Here is a 19763-nt window from a genome sequence, read left to right on the forward strand (position 1 = left end):
ATTCACTGCTGTTGTATGGCTGTATTTCCCCTTAAAGCCTCTGATCCAATCGATTCCGAGCTGATTCCGACGGCCTCGGTCTTTGAACCCGTACTCCTCGTGTTGTGTGTTTTTATCTTCCTCCTCCCCTCTAATTCCACATCTCGTTTGTATTTTGAAGGGTTGTCTCTCGTACTTAGACGCTGTAACACTTTAAGGCTTGAGACTGTTACTCACACAACAAATTCTCCAGTGTTAAATCAACACTGACAGTGTTACATTTAACACTGGTCCAGTGTCTATATGGGTCCAAACTTCTCAGTGTTAAATTAACACACTTAGTGAAAAGCCTTATTTGCATATTTCCCAGAGTGCCTTATCTTTCGAGTGAATTGTAGAGTTACCACCAATGACTGTATTTGTTAGTGACAGAGACATGGTTTTTGGTGCATTCATCTATTTTCAGTCCTATGAAGTGATGGGGGAAACAAAGCTTCCTGAAGCATTGAGCATTTCCAGCCAATTGTGTCAAAAATAGGTTCATTACTTGAGGCTTTGATCAACACAGTGTACACTAGTGGTTCCTGCTGGTCAAAATAATTTAGAACAGCCAAATTATTATAGATGATGTCTATAATACCAAACCAATCAGGTGGTTGTTCGACGAAACGGCGCTTCGGACGTCATTGATCACGTGCTTCTAATAAAGCGATACAAGCATCGGCACACTGCTTCAAACTAAACAGCTTAACGAATTCTACGCATGCCTTGGAGCTCCGGTATCAAATGTAACATCACTAGTCCTTCACCAAGTGAAATAGTAAGGGAATATGTTACCGATTAAATTAAACACATTACAACAAGTATTTAATAAGGCCTTACTTTGAGGGCCTAGTTTTACCCTAATACGATTACCTGAAATTCATAGTTTTCAGGCCTGCAAGTCACATAACGACGGCTTGCAAAGCGATATAATTAGTGTTGGAAACCAGCCAGAGTAGGGATAACCAACATTCAGAACTTTTATTCATCCACAACCTGCATTCAGAATGACTGCCGGGTTGGAAAAACTAGGATATGAGACTACCTAAAGCATCTAAACTGGAACAACCATTTCAGTAACGGGTGCAATAAGTCAAAGTAGCAGATTGGATTAGTCTAGAAAAAATATTATTCATATTTGAGTAGCATAAGATTAATTAATCAATCAACGTACATGCAAAACATAGATATTGAAACAAACAATTTTAAAAAATCTACCTGCAATAGAGCATGCTGGGAAATATGATAATGAGGGGCGTGGTTTTGATTTTACACTGGTTATAAACATCAACACTGGGGATATTTTACACCACTGAGTGTTAATTAAAAATTTACAAAGTTAATTTAACACCTGAATCAAAACTAGAAATGTTACACTGAAAAATTTACATTAGGTAACACTGGTCAATTTGCTCTGTAGTGAATCACAGAAGTGCCTGTGAATGCTGTAGATTCTAATGCGTTTTTTTGTGTTATGCAAACAATAAAAAGACAGGGGAGAGAAACAGGCATGTCACTGAGACAGCAGTATAGTATGTAGGTTCAAGTATTTGGGGGCATACCACTGTTAAACCTCTGAACAGGGGTGATCGGTTAGCAGTGAAATTGTCAAACACCTCCCCCTACTGACTTCTAATGTGGGTATTTTACACTGTGATGTTAAAATGTGGTTTATTAATTGAAAACTAAATCTGATCGTTCTTCCTTCTTTCTGTCCTCAGGTGGGCGGGACCATGTACAACACGGGTCGCCACGTCTCACTGCGAATGGACAAGGAGCACCTGGTGAATATCTCTGGTGGACCAATGACGTACAGCCATCGCCTGGAGGAGATCCGGCTACACTTCGGCAGCGAGGACGGACAGGGCTCTGAACACCTTCTCAACGGACAGGCCTTCTCAGGAGAGGTATGAGGGCAAGTGACTTAGAATCAGAACTAGGTGCCTAGTCTGGTCTAGTGGTAACGCTTCCGACTCCGGATCACACATGCCCCCTCGGCGGCAGGGGTTTAAGCCAGTGAAATGTAATCCTTTAAAAGTTTGTATTCTGTTAACTCATACCCAAATAATGTTGTTGACGTGTCCTATACTCGTATTTGTGACCAAAGCATAAAGAGATAAAACACTTCAAAACCCAACCTCAAACTTCTGTCTCAAACAGACTGTTTAAAAAATGCTTGCTATTTCCTCATAGAACATGATGCCATGTTGGCTCATTGGCTGATATGGCCAATCAGCAGTCTACTTGCATTCATATTTTTTTATGACCGGTATATGCCCACACCATTCTGTTGTTTGGGTAGGCTAACACCATTCCAACACAGAAAAACACAGCTGCTTTTTAACTTACTGAATTACCATTTTTTGGAAGGAAAAATAATGAACCAGTATCAGTAGAATTAGAAAAACTTTATTGTCATCCAGCATCATGGATAGGATTCAGACGAGATCCAGCAGACAAAAGCTATCTTAATTAGCAGGGTGTTTTGAAGAGGCTTCCAATCAGCTCCTGTATACTTGATAATTGTATTTTAAGTTCTGAGTCACTCACCACGCACCACACACACCAGCCATAATAACAATAACCAATTTGTGGGCTAACAGAATAATTGTGGGCATGACAGACAAATTCATTCTAATTAATGATTATCATTTATTTTCCCACAGTGGCTGGCGAGCCGATATTCAAATCCTAATAAAACAAGTGTTTAGCATCCACTGGAGCTCGGAGGGATGTGACCCATGTAGGGGGGAGGTTGGCCTCTCGCTCTGCTCGCTGTTTACCGTGTTGTTGTTGCCTCATCGCGGCGCCGGTGTTTTCACACCTTCAAGGGTTTGTTTTGATTTCATCTGTTGCTACAGAACAGAAGAGAAGAAAAGAGAAGAGTAGTTGCTGGCTGCTCTTTGTTTGGTCAGCGTTGTGTTATGATGTTTGGAGTGCAGGCGAGAGAGAGGGCCCTGGAGAGATCTGGAGAGGAGCGTAGGATAGCTGGGCTGTGTGATCTGAAACAGCTATGTTCTCTAACCGAAGTGTTGTAGCTACACATGCAGCAAGTGGAGGAAGGGTAGGTCTACATAGTCAGTGTGGTAAAGAAAGGAGATGGTGTGTGGTTTAATTGTAACTGGCTTCAGTGTTATCGTGTCAATTTAAACTATACTTAGCATACTGTAGGTTTGAGTTAGTGGATAAATTAAACCTCAAAGCCAGAGAGAGAGAGAGAGAGGATGAGGGAGGAGAGGAGAGGAAAGGTAGGTTGCACACAGATTCCCAAATCTTGGTCTTTCTGACATGTGTTCCTCGCTTGCTTAAATAATTGCCATCCAAAAAGACACCAGCTACACCACCACCCACCACCTACCCCCCTACTCCCCACCCACCTATCCCTCCTGGAACCAAAGCCATGACTTAAAGCTCCAGCAGTAGGCTTCAAAATGGAAATTGAGAAAATGTTATTTAGCCTACAAATGAGCAGTGGCTGTGCATGCGTCCTTGAAATGAGAACAAAGAGGGAAAATAATCAAACTTGAAAAGCAAAACATCCATCTGAAAAACCCGCCCGTGGGAGAGAGGTGGAAAGGGGGATACAGGGTGGGCTTATAATAATAATATGCCATTTAGCAGACGCTTTTATCCAAAGCGACTTACAGTGTGTGCATACATTTTTACGTATGGGGATCGAACCCACTACCCTGGCGTTACAAGCGACATGCTCTACCAATTGAGCTACAGAGGACCACAGGGCTTCATTGTATTTAAAGGCATTAACCCTCCAAAGTTATGGTTTTACAACTCCATCTGTATCGTATAACCTTGCTTTCTTCCTCACATTTGTTCCGGCTTGCAGAAATGGTGTGCGTTTGACTGGTGTTGGATGTTGGGGTTCTATCATTCTCAGCTCCTATCTGTAAAAAGCACCCCAACACCTCTGGGCTAGGCTAACATTATGTACAGTATGTGCTGTAGGGCTGAGAATTGCCAGGGACCTCACAATATTATCACGATACTTAGGTGGCGATAAGATATGTATTGCGATTCGATACTGCGATTTTTTTAGCGATTTGATGTTCCAAACATATTGCTCACTATATGTCTGCTGCAGAGAGACAAGAGAGTTGGCTCACTATTTAAAAAGAAGATGGAGAACAAGCTATCGGTACACTTTTTATTTTTACAAATCGATACTTCGAGTCAAAGTATCAATATAATATCGTCCAAAATAATATTGCGATATGTAACTGTATAAATTTTTTTCCCACATCACTAATGTGCTGTGCTGTTCTGCTTTGTTCCCCTACCTAGAGCGCCTTCACTGTCAATCCAAAAATGAAACACCTTGGACTTAATACGTGCTAAGATATTCCAGATATTATTCTAAGACAAATCTGATTTCTTGCGTTTCGCTATAAGCCCTCACCCTTTGGTTTCCACCTTATATGCAAGGTGTTGGTTTGGAGACCTATAATTTGTAAGGTGATATGGAACAGCCTGACACTAAGTATGGACAGTGTAAAACTAGCGGACAGGCTAAAGCTGTATATGGGTGGATCTATTTTCATGTAGTCTGAGTGAAAAAGTATATATTTTTAGGAGAATGAGCAAGCAAAATGTAGGTCATTCTTAACACTCAAAACTCAATGTTGAGTCAATTTTGATGGCAATTTAGGAGACATAATGAGAATGTTTTGATAGAAAAATTTACCACTTTTGGTGTTGATTTGAGTGTTGTTATTTAAGTACTTTTTCTTCTTTTGCTAATTATCATTGATCACAGAATAGCACATTTGCTGCTGCAGTGCAGCTCACTGGTTTAGCACCCAGGTACATTTCCTCATTAAAATCACATTAACCATTTTGAGTAACACAGAAAGCAAAACTTGTAAAACGTGAATAAAAACAAAATCTGTAAAATTTAAAACCGAGTGCATTCCTTTCCGTCATGTGCATTCTAACTGTTCCAGATGTTGAGAATTGTCACTTTCCTTTCCCCTCAATTTGAATCTCAGAGTTCCTTTTCAGTTGGAGAATGTTTGTTGGTTTATTTTCTAACAGAACGATCAACTGCACATTCATGGAGTGTGTGTGGGTCACACCTCCACTAAGAGAGAGAGAGAAAGAGAAAGAGAAAGAGAGAGAGAGAGAGAGAGAGAGAGAGAGAGAGAGAGAGAGAGAGAGAGAGAGAGAGAGAGAGAGAGAGAGAGAGAGAGAGAGAGAGAGAGAGAGAGAGAGAGAGAGAGAGAGAGAGAGAGAGAGAGAGAGAGAGATGAGAAGCATCAACAAGAAATAGAAAGTATTGTTGGTGGTTATGTTAAATTCCCCCAGCCTGGCAGTCCTGTCCTGTCCTCCCCAGCTCTGTGGCTGTAATCAGGGGCTGATCTCCCTGTAGTGTGCTGTGCCACACTGTGCTTGTCTGTGTGTTAGCTTTATGAGACTACGGCCCAATTCATCCAGAGGAGGAGGGAGAATAATTTTCAGACCAGCGCCTTTCACTCTCCCTGTTAGCACTGTCCACCTCTCTTCTGCTATCGACTTACTGTCTTCATATTTCCCCAAACCCAGGCCTAGCCCAGTCATCACGCCATAAAGAGCCTGCCAGAGCCCCACTCCAGAGCAATGCTGTCTGGGCACGCAACCCTGACACCTCTTTCTCTCTCTTTTTCTCTTGTCCCTCTCTTTCACATACAAACACTCTTTCTTTCCATCTCTCTCTCTTAGTCTCTATCTCTTGTTCTCTGTCTACACAAATTATCTTTCTTTCTCTCCACTCACTCTCTCTTTCTCTCTCCTCTCGGCCCAGACAGAGTCTCTCTGGCTCTCAGGATAACAGTCAAAAGGCAGAACACCTGGGGTTAGAGTGGGAAACTAATGGCTGATGACAGGAAATTCCCCATTTGCTGTTTCTGTGTGGCCATGCATGCGTGTTTGTGTGTGTAAGATCATGGTTGTTATTTTACTCCTTTACCCCATCCTTTGTATGTTTCTCTCCCCTTTCACTCTTTCTCTCTCATTCCCTGTCATTACTACTTTTCCAGCCCTCCAGTCTGTCTGTGTGTTGCTCTTGGCAGTGTCTGTGATGTACCTCCTCTACAGTTCACCCAGGCCTTCGCCTCTCGCAAACTAAACTTTCTACCAATCTCCTGCTGGGGGAGTTGGGGAGCCTGGCTCTCTCTCTCACCTCAAATATCATCTAATCACTTCCCATCAACTTGATTATTTTTATAGACGAGCTGTTAGAGTTCTGCTTAACTACTATCCTCCGACAATTTCTTTATCGATATTGCTGCCTGCCACCATGCCAGGGAACGGTGAAATGGGAGGAAGAGGGAGAAAGTTCTGGAAGATCTGGAAAAATGTCAACTTCTTAGTTATTTGTAATCAGATCAGGATTGATTAATTTGTAGTTGACATAATATATAATATTACATTCAAATAGAGATTATGATGTCCTCTTATCCAATTCTGTATTCAAACATGTATTGTACTACCCCATAAGTAGCCTACTCTGTATGGTGTGATGGAAGATGGAAGGGATCTGAAACATTTGAAAAATTATTAAATTAAAAAAGGGTATTATTGTCATTTTTAGCATATCATTCAAACTGAATCCTTCCTGAGTCATAGACATATATGTGGTAAAAGAAACAACCACTAAACTTTTTATAGGTTAGAAATGCAGCGCGACTAGAGACTCAGACAACAACCAAATACGGACTCAAGGTCCAGCAACAATACCGCTAACTCAAGAAAGACTGAGGAGAGGTCAGGAAGAATGTATGGAGTAGAATCAACTTCTGAATATTTGTTTATCTGCAAACACACAGCATCTTTCCACTTAGTGCAAAATTCAAGCGAAGTAGAAAATATGTGAAATAATAGTCTTGTGTGAGAACTTTTTCCACAGTTTCTTTGGGTTTCAGAGAAATCATAAGTGCTTGGTGAAAGACAGTGTGGGCTTCTCTTTGAATAGTTGTTATTGTATAAGTCACAATTTGAGCTAACTGTGCATAGACAAAGCCCACATAAACACATCATTAAGAACCTGTAGAACCATAAAAGTGTGGGTAGAACATTACTGATGCCTTCCTGAACACGACTTCAAAAGGCTGACAAAACAGAAGATATGAACAGTGGAGGCCAACCATCCCTGGTTTCAGAAGAGTTTGTAGGTGTGAAGGCGTTTGTTTAAGATGTACCTGATTCATCTTTGCTCAGCAGAACTTTATTATGTGCAAAAAGCTTTGTTAGTGCTGGGCTTGAACAGAAGCCTGCACACAGGAGCTCCTCAAGACCAGACCAGATGACCATTAATACAGTCTATACAGTGCCTTCGGAAAGTATTCAGACCCCTTGACTTTTTCCACATTTTGTTACGTTAAAGCCTTCTTCTAAAATTGATTAAATTGTTTTTTTCCGTCATCAATCTACACGGAATACCCCATAATGACAAAGCAAAAAACGGTTTTTAGACATTTTAGCAAATGTATTTAAAATAAATAAAAAATCAATATGACATTTCCATAAGTATTCAGACACTTTACTCAGTGCATTGTTGAAGCACCTTTGGCAGCGATTACAGTCTTGAGTCTTCTTGGGTATGACGCTACACGCTTGGCACACCTGTATTTGGGGAGTTTATCCCATTCTTCTATGCAGATCCTCTCATGCTCTGTCAGGTTGGATGGGGAGCGTCGCTGCACAGCTATTTTCAGGTCTCTCCAGAGATATTAGATCAGGTACAAATCCAGGCTCTGGCTGGGCCACTCAAGGACATTCAGAGACTTGTTCAAAAGCCACTCCTGCGTTGTCTTTGCTGTGTGCTTAGGGTCGTTGTCCTGTTGGAAGGTGAACCTTCGCCCCAGCCTGAGGTTCTGAGCGCTCTGGAGCAGGTTTTCATCAAGGATCTCTCTGTACTTTGCTCCGTTCATCTTTGCCTCGATCCTGACTAGTCTCCCAGTCCCTGCCGCTGAAAACAACCCCACAGCATGATGCTGCCACTACCATGCTTCACCATAGGGATGGTGCCAAGTTTCTTCCAGATGTGACGCTTGGCATTCAGGCCAAAGAGTTCAATCTTCGTTTCATCAGACCAGAGAATCTTGTTTCTCATGGTCTGAGAGTCTTTAGGTGCCTTTTGGTTAACTCCAAGCGGGCTGTCGTGTGCCTTTTACTGAGGAGTGGCTTCCGTCTGGCCACTCTACCATAAAGGCCTGATTGGTGGAGTGCTGCAGAGATGGTTGTCCTTCTGGGAGTTTATCCCATCTCCACAGAGGAACTCTGGAGCTCTGTCAGAGTGACCATCGGGTTCTTGGTCACCTCCCTGACCAAGGCCCTTCTCCCCCGATTGCTCAGTTTGGCCAGGCGGCCAGCTCTAGTCTTGGTGGTTCCAAACTTCTTCCATTTAAGAATGATGGAGGCCAGTTTGTTCTTGGGGACTGCTCTACAGACAATTCCTTTGACCTCATGGCTTGGTTTTTGCTCTGACGTGCACTGTCATCTGTGGGACCTTATATAGACAGTTGTGTGCCTTTCTAAATCTTGTCCAATGAATTGAATTTACCATAGGTGGACTCAAATCAAGTTGTAGAAACATGTCAAGGATGATCAGTGGAAACAGGATGCACATGAGCTCAATTTCAAGTCTCATAGCAAAGGGTCTGAATACTTATGTAAATAAGGCAAACATTTCTAAAAACCTGTTTTCGCTTTGTCATTATGGTGTAAAAATAAATAATTTAATCAATTTTAGAATAAGGCTGTAACGTAACAAATTATGGAAAAAGTCAAGGGGTCTGAATAATTTCCGAATGCACTGTATGTGTGAGGTCACTTGAGAGAGATGTGTTCCTGACATTTGTTTTTTCATCTCCAGGTTCAACTTATACACTACAACCACGAGCTGTATACAAACTACACAGAGGCAGCCAAGAGCCCCAACGGACTGGTCATAGTGTCTATATTTATGAAGGTGAGTATGACATTCTCACTTTGACCCCACAATGGGCCTCAATGTATCAATTGTGAGAAGCTTGAATTTGTATGTAAAGTCTTCATATGAACGTGTGAAAAGACAAATAGAGACTATTATGCAGCAAAGATCATTATTTTCCAAGAAACCACAGTGTGATATAACCGAGGACATCCATCCGAGTTGTGAATAGGCTCCTGTGGATTTACCTGCGGGCTAATTAACTTGGCATAGTGTCACGTTGCATCAGTTCCAGATTCACTGTGTAATTATCCTTCATATACAGTGGGGGGAAAAAGTATTTAGTCAGCCACCAATTGTGCAAGTTCTCCCACTTAAAAAGATGAGAGAGGCCTGTAATTTTCATCATAGGTACACATCAACTATGACAGACAAAATGAGAAAAAAAATCCAGAAAATCACATTGTAGGATTTTTTATGAATTTATTTGCAAATTATGGTGGAAAATAAGTATTTGGTCAATAACAAAAGTTTCTCAATACTTTGTTATATACCCTTTGTTGGCAATGACACAGGTCAAACGTTTTCTGTGAGTCTTCACAAGGTTTTCACACACTGTTGCTGGTATTTTGGCCCATTCATCCATGCAGACCTCCAAACACGACGAGTTGGGTTTTTACCAAAAAGTTCTATTTTGGTTTCATCTGACCATATGACATTCTCCCAATCCTCTTCTGGATCATCCAAATGCACTCTAGCAAACTTCAGACGGGCCTGGACATGTACTGGCTTAAGCAGGGGGACACGTCTGGCACTGCAGGATTTGAATCCCTGGCGGCGTAGTGTGTTACTGATGGTAGGCTTTGTTACTTTGGTCCCAGCTCTCTGCAGGTCATTCACTAGGTCCCCCCGTGTGGTTCTGGGATTTTTGCTCACCGTTCTTGTGATCATTTTGACCCCACGGGGTGAGATCTCCCCAGATCGAGGGAGATTATCAGTGGTCTTGTATGTCTTCCATTTCCTAATAATTGCTCCCACAGTTGATTTCTTCAAACCAAGCTGCTTACCTATTGCAGATTCAGTCTTCCCAGCCTGGTGCAGGTCTACAATTTTGTTTCTGGTGTCCTTTGACAGCTCTTTGGTCTTGGCCATAGTGGAGTTTGGAGTGTGACTGTTTGAGGTTGTGGACAGGTGTCTTTTATACTGATAACAAGTTCAAACAGGTGCCATTAATACAGGTAACGAGTGGAGGACAGAGGAGCCTCTTAAAGAAGAAGTTACAGGTCTGTGAGAGCCAGAAATCTTGCTTGTTTGTAGGTGACCAAATATTTATTTTCCACCATAATTTGAAAATAAATTAATTAAAAATCCTACAATGTGATTTTCTGGAGAAAAAAATTCTCAATTTGTCTGTCATAGTTGACGTGTACCTATGATGAAAATTACAGGCCTCTCTCATATTTTTAAGTGGGAGAACTTGCACAATTGGTGGCTGACTAAATACTTTTTTCCCCCACTGTATGGACAAAAGATAGATCTTGTTACAAATACAAAAAATACCAAACAGACCAATGTGTGACTGTGAAGTGTTTTTTAAATCTAACTTAGTTGAATGCACTGGCTGTAAGTCACTCTGGATAAGAGCTTCTGCTAAATGACCAAAATGTAAATGTTAATGTAAAAATGAATTGCAAAGCACAATGGGTATTATTATTGGCCTTTTTTCGGGGGTGGAGATTATTAGAATAATACCCACGTCCTTTGCAAGTGTTATTTTTCACATTTACGTTTTTGTCATTTAGATGATGCTCTCATCACACCATAGTGCCATTAGACTTCTGATACCAATGCGGGGTGAAAGGGGGCCACAAAATTGTCAACTGCTATAAAAACAAATCTAGATAAGTATTTTGTATTTTAAAAATACAAATTACAACTCTCTAAAGTATCTTGTTACAAAATACATTGGATTATAGTTCAGGCCAGTGGTGTAACACAAATTACAAAATACTCCAAATTAATTACATACATATTTCAAATACATGTAATTGCCCATCTCTATTATCAGTGTATGTGTAGCAACGTAGATAGCGCTACATTACTACTTGTTAATCCTTTGTGCCAGAATCCAAATGATCCGTTAAGAAGGTCGCCCTGCTCTCAACCCCCATAAAATATAATGAAAGAAAGAAACTCCAGAACAATTAGCCAGCCACTTATTCTGGGAGCTAAACATTGTTTTCCCTGTTTCTGTGTCAGTGTCAGTGCAGGAGTGTGAGGTTGTGAAATAGCTTTGTCTCTCTCTCGCTAGCTTTGTTGTGGGCTTCTTTAGCTCAGTTCTAAAAGTCTGTGGAGTCTCTGATACACAACGTTCTACAGAAGTATAGTTCAGACGCTATGCAAGCAGCTAGCTAGCTACAGTTATTAGCTCCCTCATGTCAATGGCTCTATCTGTCAGTCCCACAGGAGGACATGGTGACCCAGGTCAAGGCTATTCCTTTCTGTTAACTACTTACAGTGATGGAAGGAGAGCTACAATTCTGAAACAACTTCTATGCTTGCTTCTGCTATCTAAAAGTTTTTTTAGTGGTCATAGTACACACTAAAAACAAATGGTTCTATATAGTGCCAAATAAGTGTTCTTTGGCTTGTAACCATAGCGGAACAAAGGTTCTAAGTGGAACCTGTCTGGTGCTATAAAGAACCCTTTCCTAAGGTTCTAAAATAACCATTTAAAAAAGGTTCTATATAGCACCAAAAAAGACTGTTTTTCGGGCTATACAGTGCATTTGGAAAGTATTCAGACCCCTTCCCTTTTTCCACATTTTGTTACATTACAGCCTTATTCTAAAATTGATTAAATTAAATTTTTTCCTAATCAATCTACACACAATACCCAATGATGACAAAGCGAAAACAGGTTTTTAGACATTTTTGCAAATGTATTAAAAATAAAAAACAGATCCCTTATTTACATAAGTATTGAGAGCCATTTACAGTGAGGGAAAAAAGTATTTGATCCCCTGCTGATTTTGTACGTTTGCCCACTGACAAAGAAATGATCAGTCTATAATTTTAATGGTAGGTTTATTTGAACAGTGAGAGACAGAATAACAACAAAAAAATCCAGAAAAACGCATGTCAAAAATGTTATCAATTGATTTGCATTTTAATGAGGGAAATAAGTATTTGACCCCCTCTCAATCAGAAAGATTTCTGGCTCCCAGGTGTCTTTTATACAGGTAACGAGCTGAGATTAGGAACCCACTCTTAAAGGGAGTGCTCCTAATCTCAGTTTGTTACCTGTATAAAAGACACCTGTCCACAGAAGCAATCAATCAATCAGATTCCAAACTCTCCACCATGGCCAAGACCAAAGAGCTCTCCAAGGATGTCAGGGACAAGATTGTAGACCTACACAAGGCTGGAATGGGCTACAAGACCATCGCCAAGCAGCTTGGTGAGAAGGTGACAACAGTTGGTGCGATTATTCGCAAATGGAAGAAACACAAAAGAACTGTCAATCTCCCTCGGCCTGGGGCTCCATGCAAAATCTCACCTCGTGGAGTTGCAATGATCATGAGAACGGTGAGGAATCAGCCCAGAACTACACGGGAGGATGTTGTCAATGATCTCAAGGCAGCTGGGACCATAGTCACCAAGAAAACAATTGGTAACACACTACGCCGTGAAGGACTGAAATCCTGCAGCGCCCGCAGGCTCCCCCTGCTCAAGAAAGCACATATACATGCCCGTCTGAAGTTTGCCAATGAACATCTGAATGATGCAGAGGAGAACTGGGTGAAAGTGTTGTGGTCAGATGAGACCAAAATGGAGCTCTTTGGCATCAACTCAACTCGCCATGTTTGGAGGAGGAGGAATGCTGCCTATGACCCCAAGAACACCATCCCCACCATCAAACATGGAGGTGGAAACATTATGCTTTGGGGGTGTTTTTCTGCTAAGGGGACAGGACAACTTCACCGCATCAAAGGGACGATGGACAGGGCCATGTACCGTCAAATCTTGGGTGAGAACCTCCTTCCCTCAGCAGGTCATTGAAAATGGGTCGTGGATGGGTATTCCAGCATGACAATGACCCAAAACGCACGGCCAAGGCAACAAAGGAGTGGCTCAAGAAGAAGCACATTAAGGTCCTGGAGTGGCCTAGCCAGTCTCCAGACCTTAATCCCATTGAAAATCTGTGGAGGGAGCTGAAGTTTCAAGTTGCCAAACGTCAGCTTCGAAACCTTAATGACTTGGAGAAGATCTGCAAAGAGGAGTGGGACAATATCCCTCCTGAGATGTGTGCAAACCTGGTGGCCAACTACAAGAAATGTCTGATCTCTGTGATTGCCAACAAGGGTTTTGCCACCAAGTACTAAGTCATGTTTTGCAGAGGGGTCAAATACTTATTTCCCTCATTAAAATGCAAATCAATTTATAACATTTTTGACATGCGTTTTTCTGGATTTTTTTGTTGTTATTCTGTCTCTCACTGTTCAAATAAACCTACCATTAACATTATAGACTGATCATTTCTTTGTCAGTGGCCAAACGTACAAAATCAGCAGGGGGACCTTGCGGGCGCTGCAGGATTTCAGTCCTTCACGGCGTAGTGTGTTACCAGTTATTTTCTTGGTGACTATGGTCCCAGCTGCCTTGAGATCATTGACAAGATCCTCCCGTGTAGTTCTGGGCTGATTCCTCACCGTTCTCATGATCATTGCAACTCCACGAGGTGAGATCTTGCATGGAGCCCCAGGCCGAGGGAGATTGACAGTTATTTTGTGTTTCTTCCCATTTGCGAATAATCGCACCAACTGTTGTCACCTTCTCACCAAGCTGCTTGGCGATGGTCTTGTAGCCCATTCCAGCCTTGTGTAGGGCTACAATCTTGTCCCTGACATCCTTGGAGAGCTCTTTGGTCTTGGCCATGGTGGAGAGTTTGGAATCTGATTGATTGATTGCTTCTGTGGACAGGTGTCTTTTATACAGGTAAGAATCTGAGATTAGGAGTGTGCTCCTAATCTCAGCTCGTTACCTGTATAAAAGACACCAGGGAGCCAGAAATCTTTCTGATTGAGAGGGGGTCAAATACTTATTTCCCTCATTAAAATGCAAATCAATTTATAACATTTTTGACATGCGTTTTTCTGGATTTTGTTTTGTTATTCTGCCTCTCACTGTTCAAATAAACCTACCATTACAATTATAGACTGATCATTTTTTGTCAGTGGGCAAACGTACAAAATCAGCAGGGGATCAAATACTTTTTTCCCTCACTGTATATAAGGTCCAGCAGTTGACAGTGCATGTCAGTGCAAAAACCAAGCCATGAGGTCAAAGGAATTGTCCGTAGAGCTCAGAGACAGGATTGTGTCAAGGCACAGATCTGGGGAAGTGTACCAAAACATTTCTGCAGAATTGAAGGTCCCCAAAAACACAGTGTTCTCCATCATTCTTAAATGGAAAAAGTTTGGAACCACCAAGACTCTTCCTAGAGCTGGCTTCCCGGCCAAACTGAGTAATCGAGGGAGAAGGGCCTTGGTCAGGGAGGTGACCAAGAACCCAATGGTCACTCTGACAGAGCTCCAGAGTTCCTCTGTGGAGATGGGAGAACCTTCCAGAAGGACAACTACCTCTGCAGCACTCCACCAATCAGGCCTTTTTGGTAGAGTGGCCAAACGGAAGCCACTCCTCATTAGAAGGTACATGACAGCCCGTTTGGAGTTTGCTAAATGCCACCTAAAGGACTCTCAGACTATGAAAAACAAGATTCTCTGGTCTGATGAAACCAAGATTGAACTCGTTGGCCTGAATGCCAAGCGTCACGTCTGGAGGAAACCTGGCACCATCCTTACAGTGAAGCATGGTTGGGGCAGCATCATGCTGTAGGGTTGTTTTTCAGTGGCAGGGACTGGTAGACTAGTCAGGATCAAGGGAAAGATGAATGGAGCAAAGTACAGAGAGATCCTTGATAAAAACCTGCTCCAGAGTGCTCAGGACCTCAGACTGGTGTGACGGTTCACCTTCCATCAGGATAACGACCCTAAGCACACAGCCAAGACAACGCAGGAGTGGCTTTGGGACAAGTCTCTGAATGTCCTTCAGTGTCCCAGCCAGAGCCCTGACTTGAACCTGATCGAACATCTCTGGAGAGACCTGAAAATAGCTGTGCAGCAACGCTCCCCATACAACCTAACAAAGCTTGAGAGGATTTGCAGATAAGAATGTGAGAAACTTCCAAAATACAGGTGGACACCGTACTTAGAAATATAGTTAGGATTTTATACTTGTAGTTTCATCTGACTGGTAGCTTAGCAGGTAGAGTAAGGAACTATAGAACATTCTGGGTTGTGAGGGTATGAGGTCGAATCCTGTTGAAGGCACGCTATTTTGAGAATTGTTTTATGTGAAACCACACTTTCTGCACTGTTGTTCAAATAATTCATTTTATTTAGTATAGTGTAAGCTTCTGTCTTAAGCATCCTAAATAATGTCATAGATTCCATTTTTTGAAGAATAGTAAACTTGAAAGCAAAAAAGGGAAGCATGATGTAAGATGGAAACCTGGTATTCCAAATGATTATAGGCTACTAAAGCCACGACTTACTGCTGCCCCATGGGAGTTTTGATAAAAACACAAAGAAAAAAACGTATATCTGATAATCACATGCTGCTATTTATTGCTGACCAGCAGATGTCACTAATGTGCAGATGTCACTAATGTGCATTGTGAAACGATAATGAAGCTCTGAAAAATGAACCGTTTTCTTTCTGCACAATTTGGTGAAAGCCTCAGTTTTGTCCATCACTAGTGTTTATTAGTTAAATTGAACCAGGTGTCCTAGCTCTGGAACGACTGGAGGTCCCAGAGAAGAGAATTGATAACTACTGAACTAATCAACCGTTCTCAATTAATGTGATTCTTTCACGAAACACAGTCACTGGCCATAGTGATATATAACATGCATAGCACAACAAATGGGATAAACTGGAATGGCAGTCTCACTCACAGTTGCACAAAAAGAGCTGTGACCAAACCACTCTCCAAAATATTAGAATGAGCCACCATGAGTGGCGCAGTGGTCTAAGGCACTGCTTCGCAGTGCTAACTGTGCCACTAGAGACCCTGGTTCGAATCCAGGCTCTGTCGCAGCCGGCCGCGACCGGGAGACTCATGGGCGGCGCACAATTGGCCCAGCATCGTCCAGGGTAGGGGAGGGAATGGCCGGCAGGGATGTAGCTCAGTTGATAGAGCATGGCGTTTGCAACACCAGGGTTGTGGGTTTGATTCCCACGGGGGGCCAGTATAAAAATTAAAAAAAAATATTCACTAACTGTAAGTCGCTCTGGATAAGAGCGTCTGCTAAATGACTAAAATGTAAATGTAGTGGTAGAAGTTGCATAGTTACAGTTTGAGCACTCACCAAATGTAATTACACGTTTTATTGTACACACCCACACACACTCCCACCACTATAACAGACAGAGAGGTACATCATCCTGAAATCAATCAACACTTCATCCACTCCAGTCCTTCTCAGCATGGCCCACCCTGGTAATGACGCCAAACTCCAGCCATCTTGAAGTAGCTTGTTTAACTAAGGCTCTCAGACGAGTCCTGTCTCATTGTTATAGCTGCTGAAGAGATGGGAAGTGAGGGTGTCCTTCAATATCGCAGGAACCAATTTCTGGTTTCCAGGGGACCATTCACACCTGTGCACATTGTGTTACCCTTTCAGTGACTCAGACTGCCAGTAAGGGCTTCCTTCGGTCGTCAGTGTCCTGAGCCGCCATTATAAATGACAATGGGGGACTGTAATTGTGTGGGATCACCTGTGGAACAGACTCACAATGGAGATAGACACTAAATTGAGTTTGAGTCACCTTCAGCATGGGCCATATATACCTGACAAAGTTTTGTCAATTGTAATTGGTTGTCTTGGTTGTGACAGTGTTGAGTTGACGTAAAGCCATATTGTTTTACTTTTACTTCACACATTAGAGAGCACTCCCTAGTTACATCCTGCAGAATCCCCCCTAGGTGCTTTCTCCAATAAATATGTTCAGAGAGAGAGAGAAAGAGGCTGCATGCAAATTTGTTCAGAGAGAGAAAGAGGCTGCATGTCTCCAGAGCAGGTCAAAAAATGAAGCAATTTACAATGTAGCGGACGAGGGACATCCATTTCTTTTTAATCACTTTGCCACCAAGACATCTTGACAATTAGCATTGTGAGGAGGAGTGCATATGGAGTACAGGCTAGGAGGCTGGGGTTGGAGACAAAGAGGGCTCATCTTTAACTGAGAAGTGTGTTCCAAGCTGACTGTGGATTCCTGGGTCTATAGACAACCGCTAGGGCACTACAGGACAGCAAAAAAGCAGCTCAGACCCAGCTAGCACATAACGTTCTGAGAACCATATTTTTCTTAGAGCTTGGTGAGAGCGTGGTTGTCCTATGGTAGTTTTGCATACAACCTTCCCACAACGTTCTGGGAATGGTGCAGGATAATTGCTTGGCTTTAGAACATCTCAGCTCATTTAAGGATCTTGACAAAATAACGTTATTTTCTTGGTGTTACATTACTTTAACAGAACATTTCCTAAAAGTTCAAACATGATTACGTTTAATTAAAAAAAAAGTAGTAATGTTCTTGGAACGTTCACCAACTGGTTTGACATAGGATATGTTCTCAAACAGTTCAGAGAATGTTTAGAAACAATGTTCTTCTGTGGGAATTTCAGTGCTTCAGCATAACGTTTTCTGCAGGTTTCTTCATGGTTCTATTTAAAGCCATGTTCTCAGAACAAACACAAGAAGACATCAGTAACTAGGGCTGTAACGGTACATGTATTCATACCGAACCGTTCGGTACGGGGACCTCGGTTCGGTCTGCACTGTGAACCAGAATGAATACATCATAGAAAATATTTTTTTTATAAAAACACTAAGCAGTCTACGCTACGCTGTATGCCATTGCCTCTTGAGTAGATCTGAGCTGAGAAAACACTAGGCTATTCCATTAAAACTACTACAGCCTATGCGCATGTCGTAATCGAAAGTAGAATCTTAACTGTCAGATTTCAAAATATCCTTTTGTGAGGTTCAGCAGGGAACAGTAGATGGCAAGTGGTGGGATCAATAAACCAGATTTGGAGGATCCTCCATCATCGTTTAAATCTCCGGTTTGGGTACATTTTGGCTTCACAGTCGATTACAACGGCGGTGGACAGAGAGTTGTGTATAAAAAGTTAATAGTATGTTCTCCACTCCTCAATGAAAATAGCCTATGCAGAGTGGTGCATGTAGCTTGTTGTTGTTGTCGGCCAATCACAAGTCATCAAAGCGCCACTACAGTTATAGAGCCTCCGTGTGTAGCAAAGCAAGTTAGGAGATGATCTAATCAATGGAAGATGGAATTAAAATGATGGAATTAAAAGTTAAATGAGAAGTATATGCTACAACTAACAAGAGCCAACAGGTAGGCTGCTATTTAATAATCTGAATGGAGGTGTTGTTATTTGTAACTGCAGACTCAATTAGCCTAGCTAGCTATCTTAGCCAACTAGCTTCTCTCGGTTTGATGCAGTCAAGACAGGTACTATGTAATCATATTGGTTGATAAATAACCTAGCTATGACAAGCTATAAGTTAGTCTACTAGAGCAAGTCGGCTCGGTTGGTTGCTGCCTCTCCCTCATGCCTCCTTGCTCCCGTTTCACTCGCTCACAGTACACACACCGCAAGGCCCATCCTCCACCTGCTCTCCCTCATGCTGTATCAGCTCTGGTTAATAAAGTAGCTTACAAATGGAATTTTCTGCTGATTCCCTTACTCGGATCCGACCACATCTATACGGAACTGGTCGTCCTCGGGTCTGTTCGGAACGTGTCTCTATATTGAAAATGTATTTATGCATATTTGTCTGGGTGGGAAAGCCCCAGGTCCATTTCAGAATGGGTCCAACTTTTTAGACCTCTACTTGAGGCCCAACATAACAATCCCTGTCACAACAGACAATGCCAGGAACATTGTAAATGATGTCACAGAAACTGGACTTGGGCCACAAATAGGGTGTGTTGCACGTGCCATGCTCTACCAACTGAGCCACATGGGACCCGTCCGCTGGCAAACATAACAGGATTTACAGTAAGATACGACATCCTGTTTCAGACCAGGCCAGAAGAAGTTATGCAAAATACGGTCATACGTCTTGTTGACCCCAAGATGGCCTGCCAAACTACCATCGCGAGCCAACCTCAGTATCTCTTGTCGAAGCGTAACTGGAATGACAATTTGAGATAAACTGGGAAAATCGTCTTGCCCAGAAGTGGCGCGAGAATGCCATTTCCTCGTTAGAACACCATCTCTATCAAAGTAACCCACACAAACTTCATCAAACTCCTCCTCTGGACGTCTCTCAGCAAAAAGAGGGGCGAGGGAAACATCTTTACTCTGTTCCGCAATCAGCTGCTTCCTATACATCAAAGTGTCAACTGTAGGGACCAGTGGAGGCTCATAATAATGTCTGGAACGGAGCAAATGGAATTACATTTTAGTCATTTAGCAGACGCTCTTATCCAGAGCGACTTACAGTTAGTGAGTGCATACATTTTTCATACTGGCCCCCCGTGGGAAATGGCATCAAACACATGGAAACCATGTGTTTAATGTATTTGATACCATTCCACCTATTTCGCTCCAGCCATTACCACGAGCCCGTCCTCCCCAATTAAGATACCACCAACCTCCTGTGGTAGGGACCCTCTCTTCCTTCAGCGGTCCTACAAACTCGCTTACCTTTGGGGTTTTCAA

General features: G+C 42.2%; 1 protein-coding gene across 1 annotated transcript in view; it reads left to right on the top strand.

Moving 5' to 3' along the window:
* Positions 1-19763, top strand: part of LOC311101173 (carbonic anhydrase-related protein 10) — a gene marked incomplete at both ends in the record, with an annotated part of 326103 nt that overhangs the window by 291555 nt on the left and 14785 nt on the right. Inside the window, 2 exons of the mRNA XM_084142260.1 lie at positions 1743-1928; positions 8888-8983. Of these exons, the coding sequence (XP_083998386.1) occupies positions 1743-1928; positions 8888-8983 (282 nt within the window). The remainder of the gene's footprint in view (positions 1-1742; positions 1929-8887; positions 8984-19763) is intronic.

This window comes from Coregonus lavaretus (assembly GCF_964263955.1).
Source record: "Coregonus lavaretus genome assembly, chromosome: 25".
Taxonomy (NCBI): Eukaryota; Metazoa; Chordata; class Actinopteri; order Salmoniformes; family Salmonidae; genus Coregonus; species Coregonus lavaretus.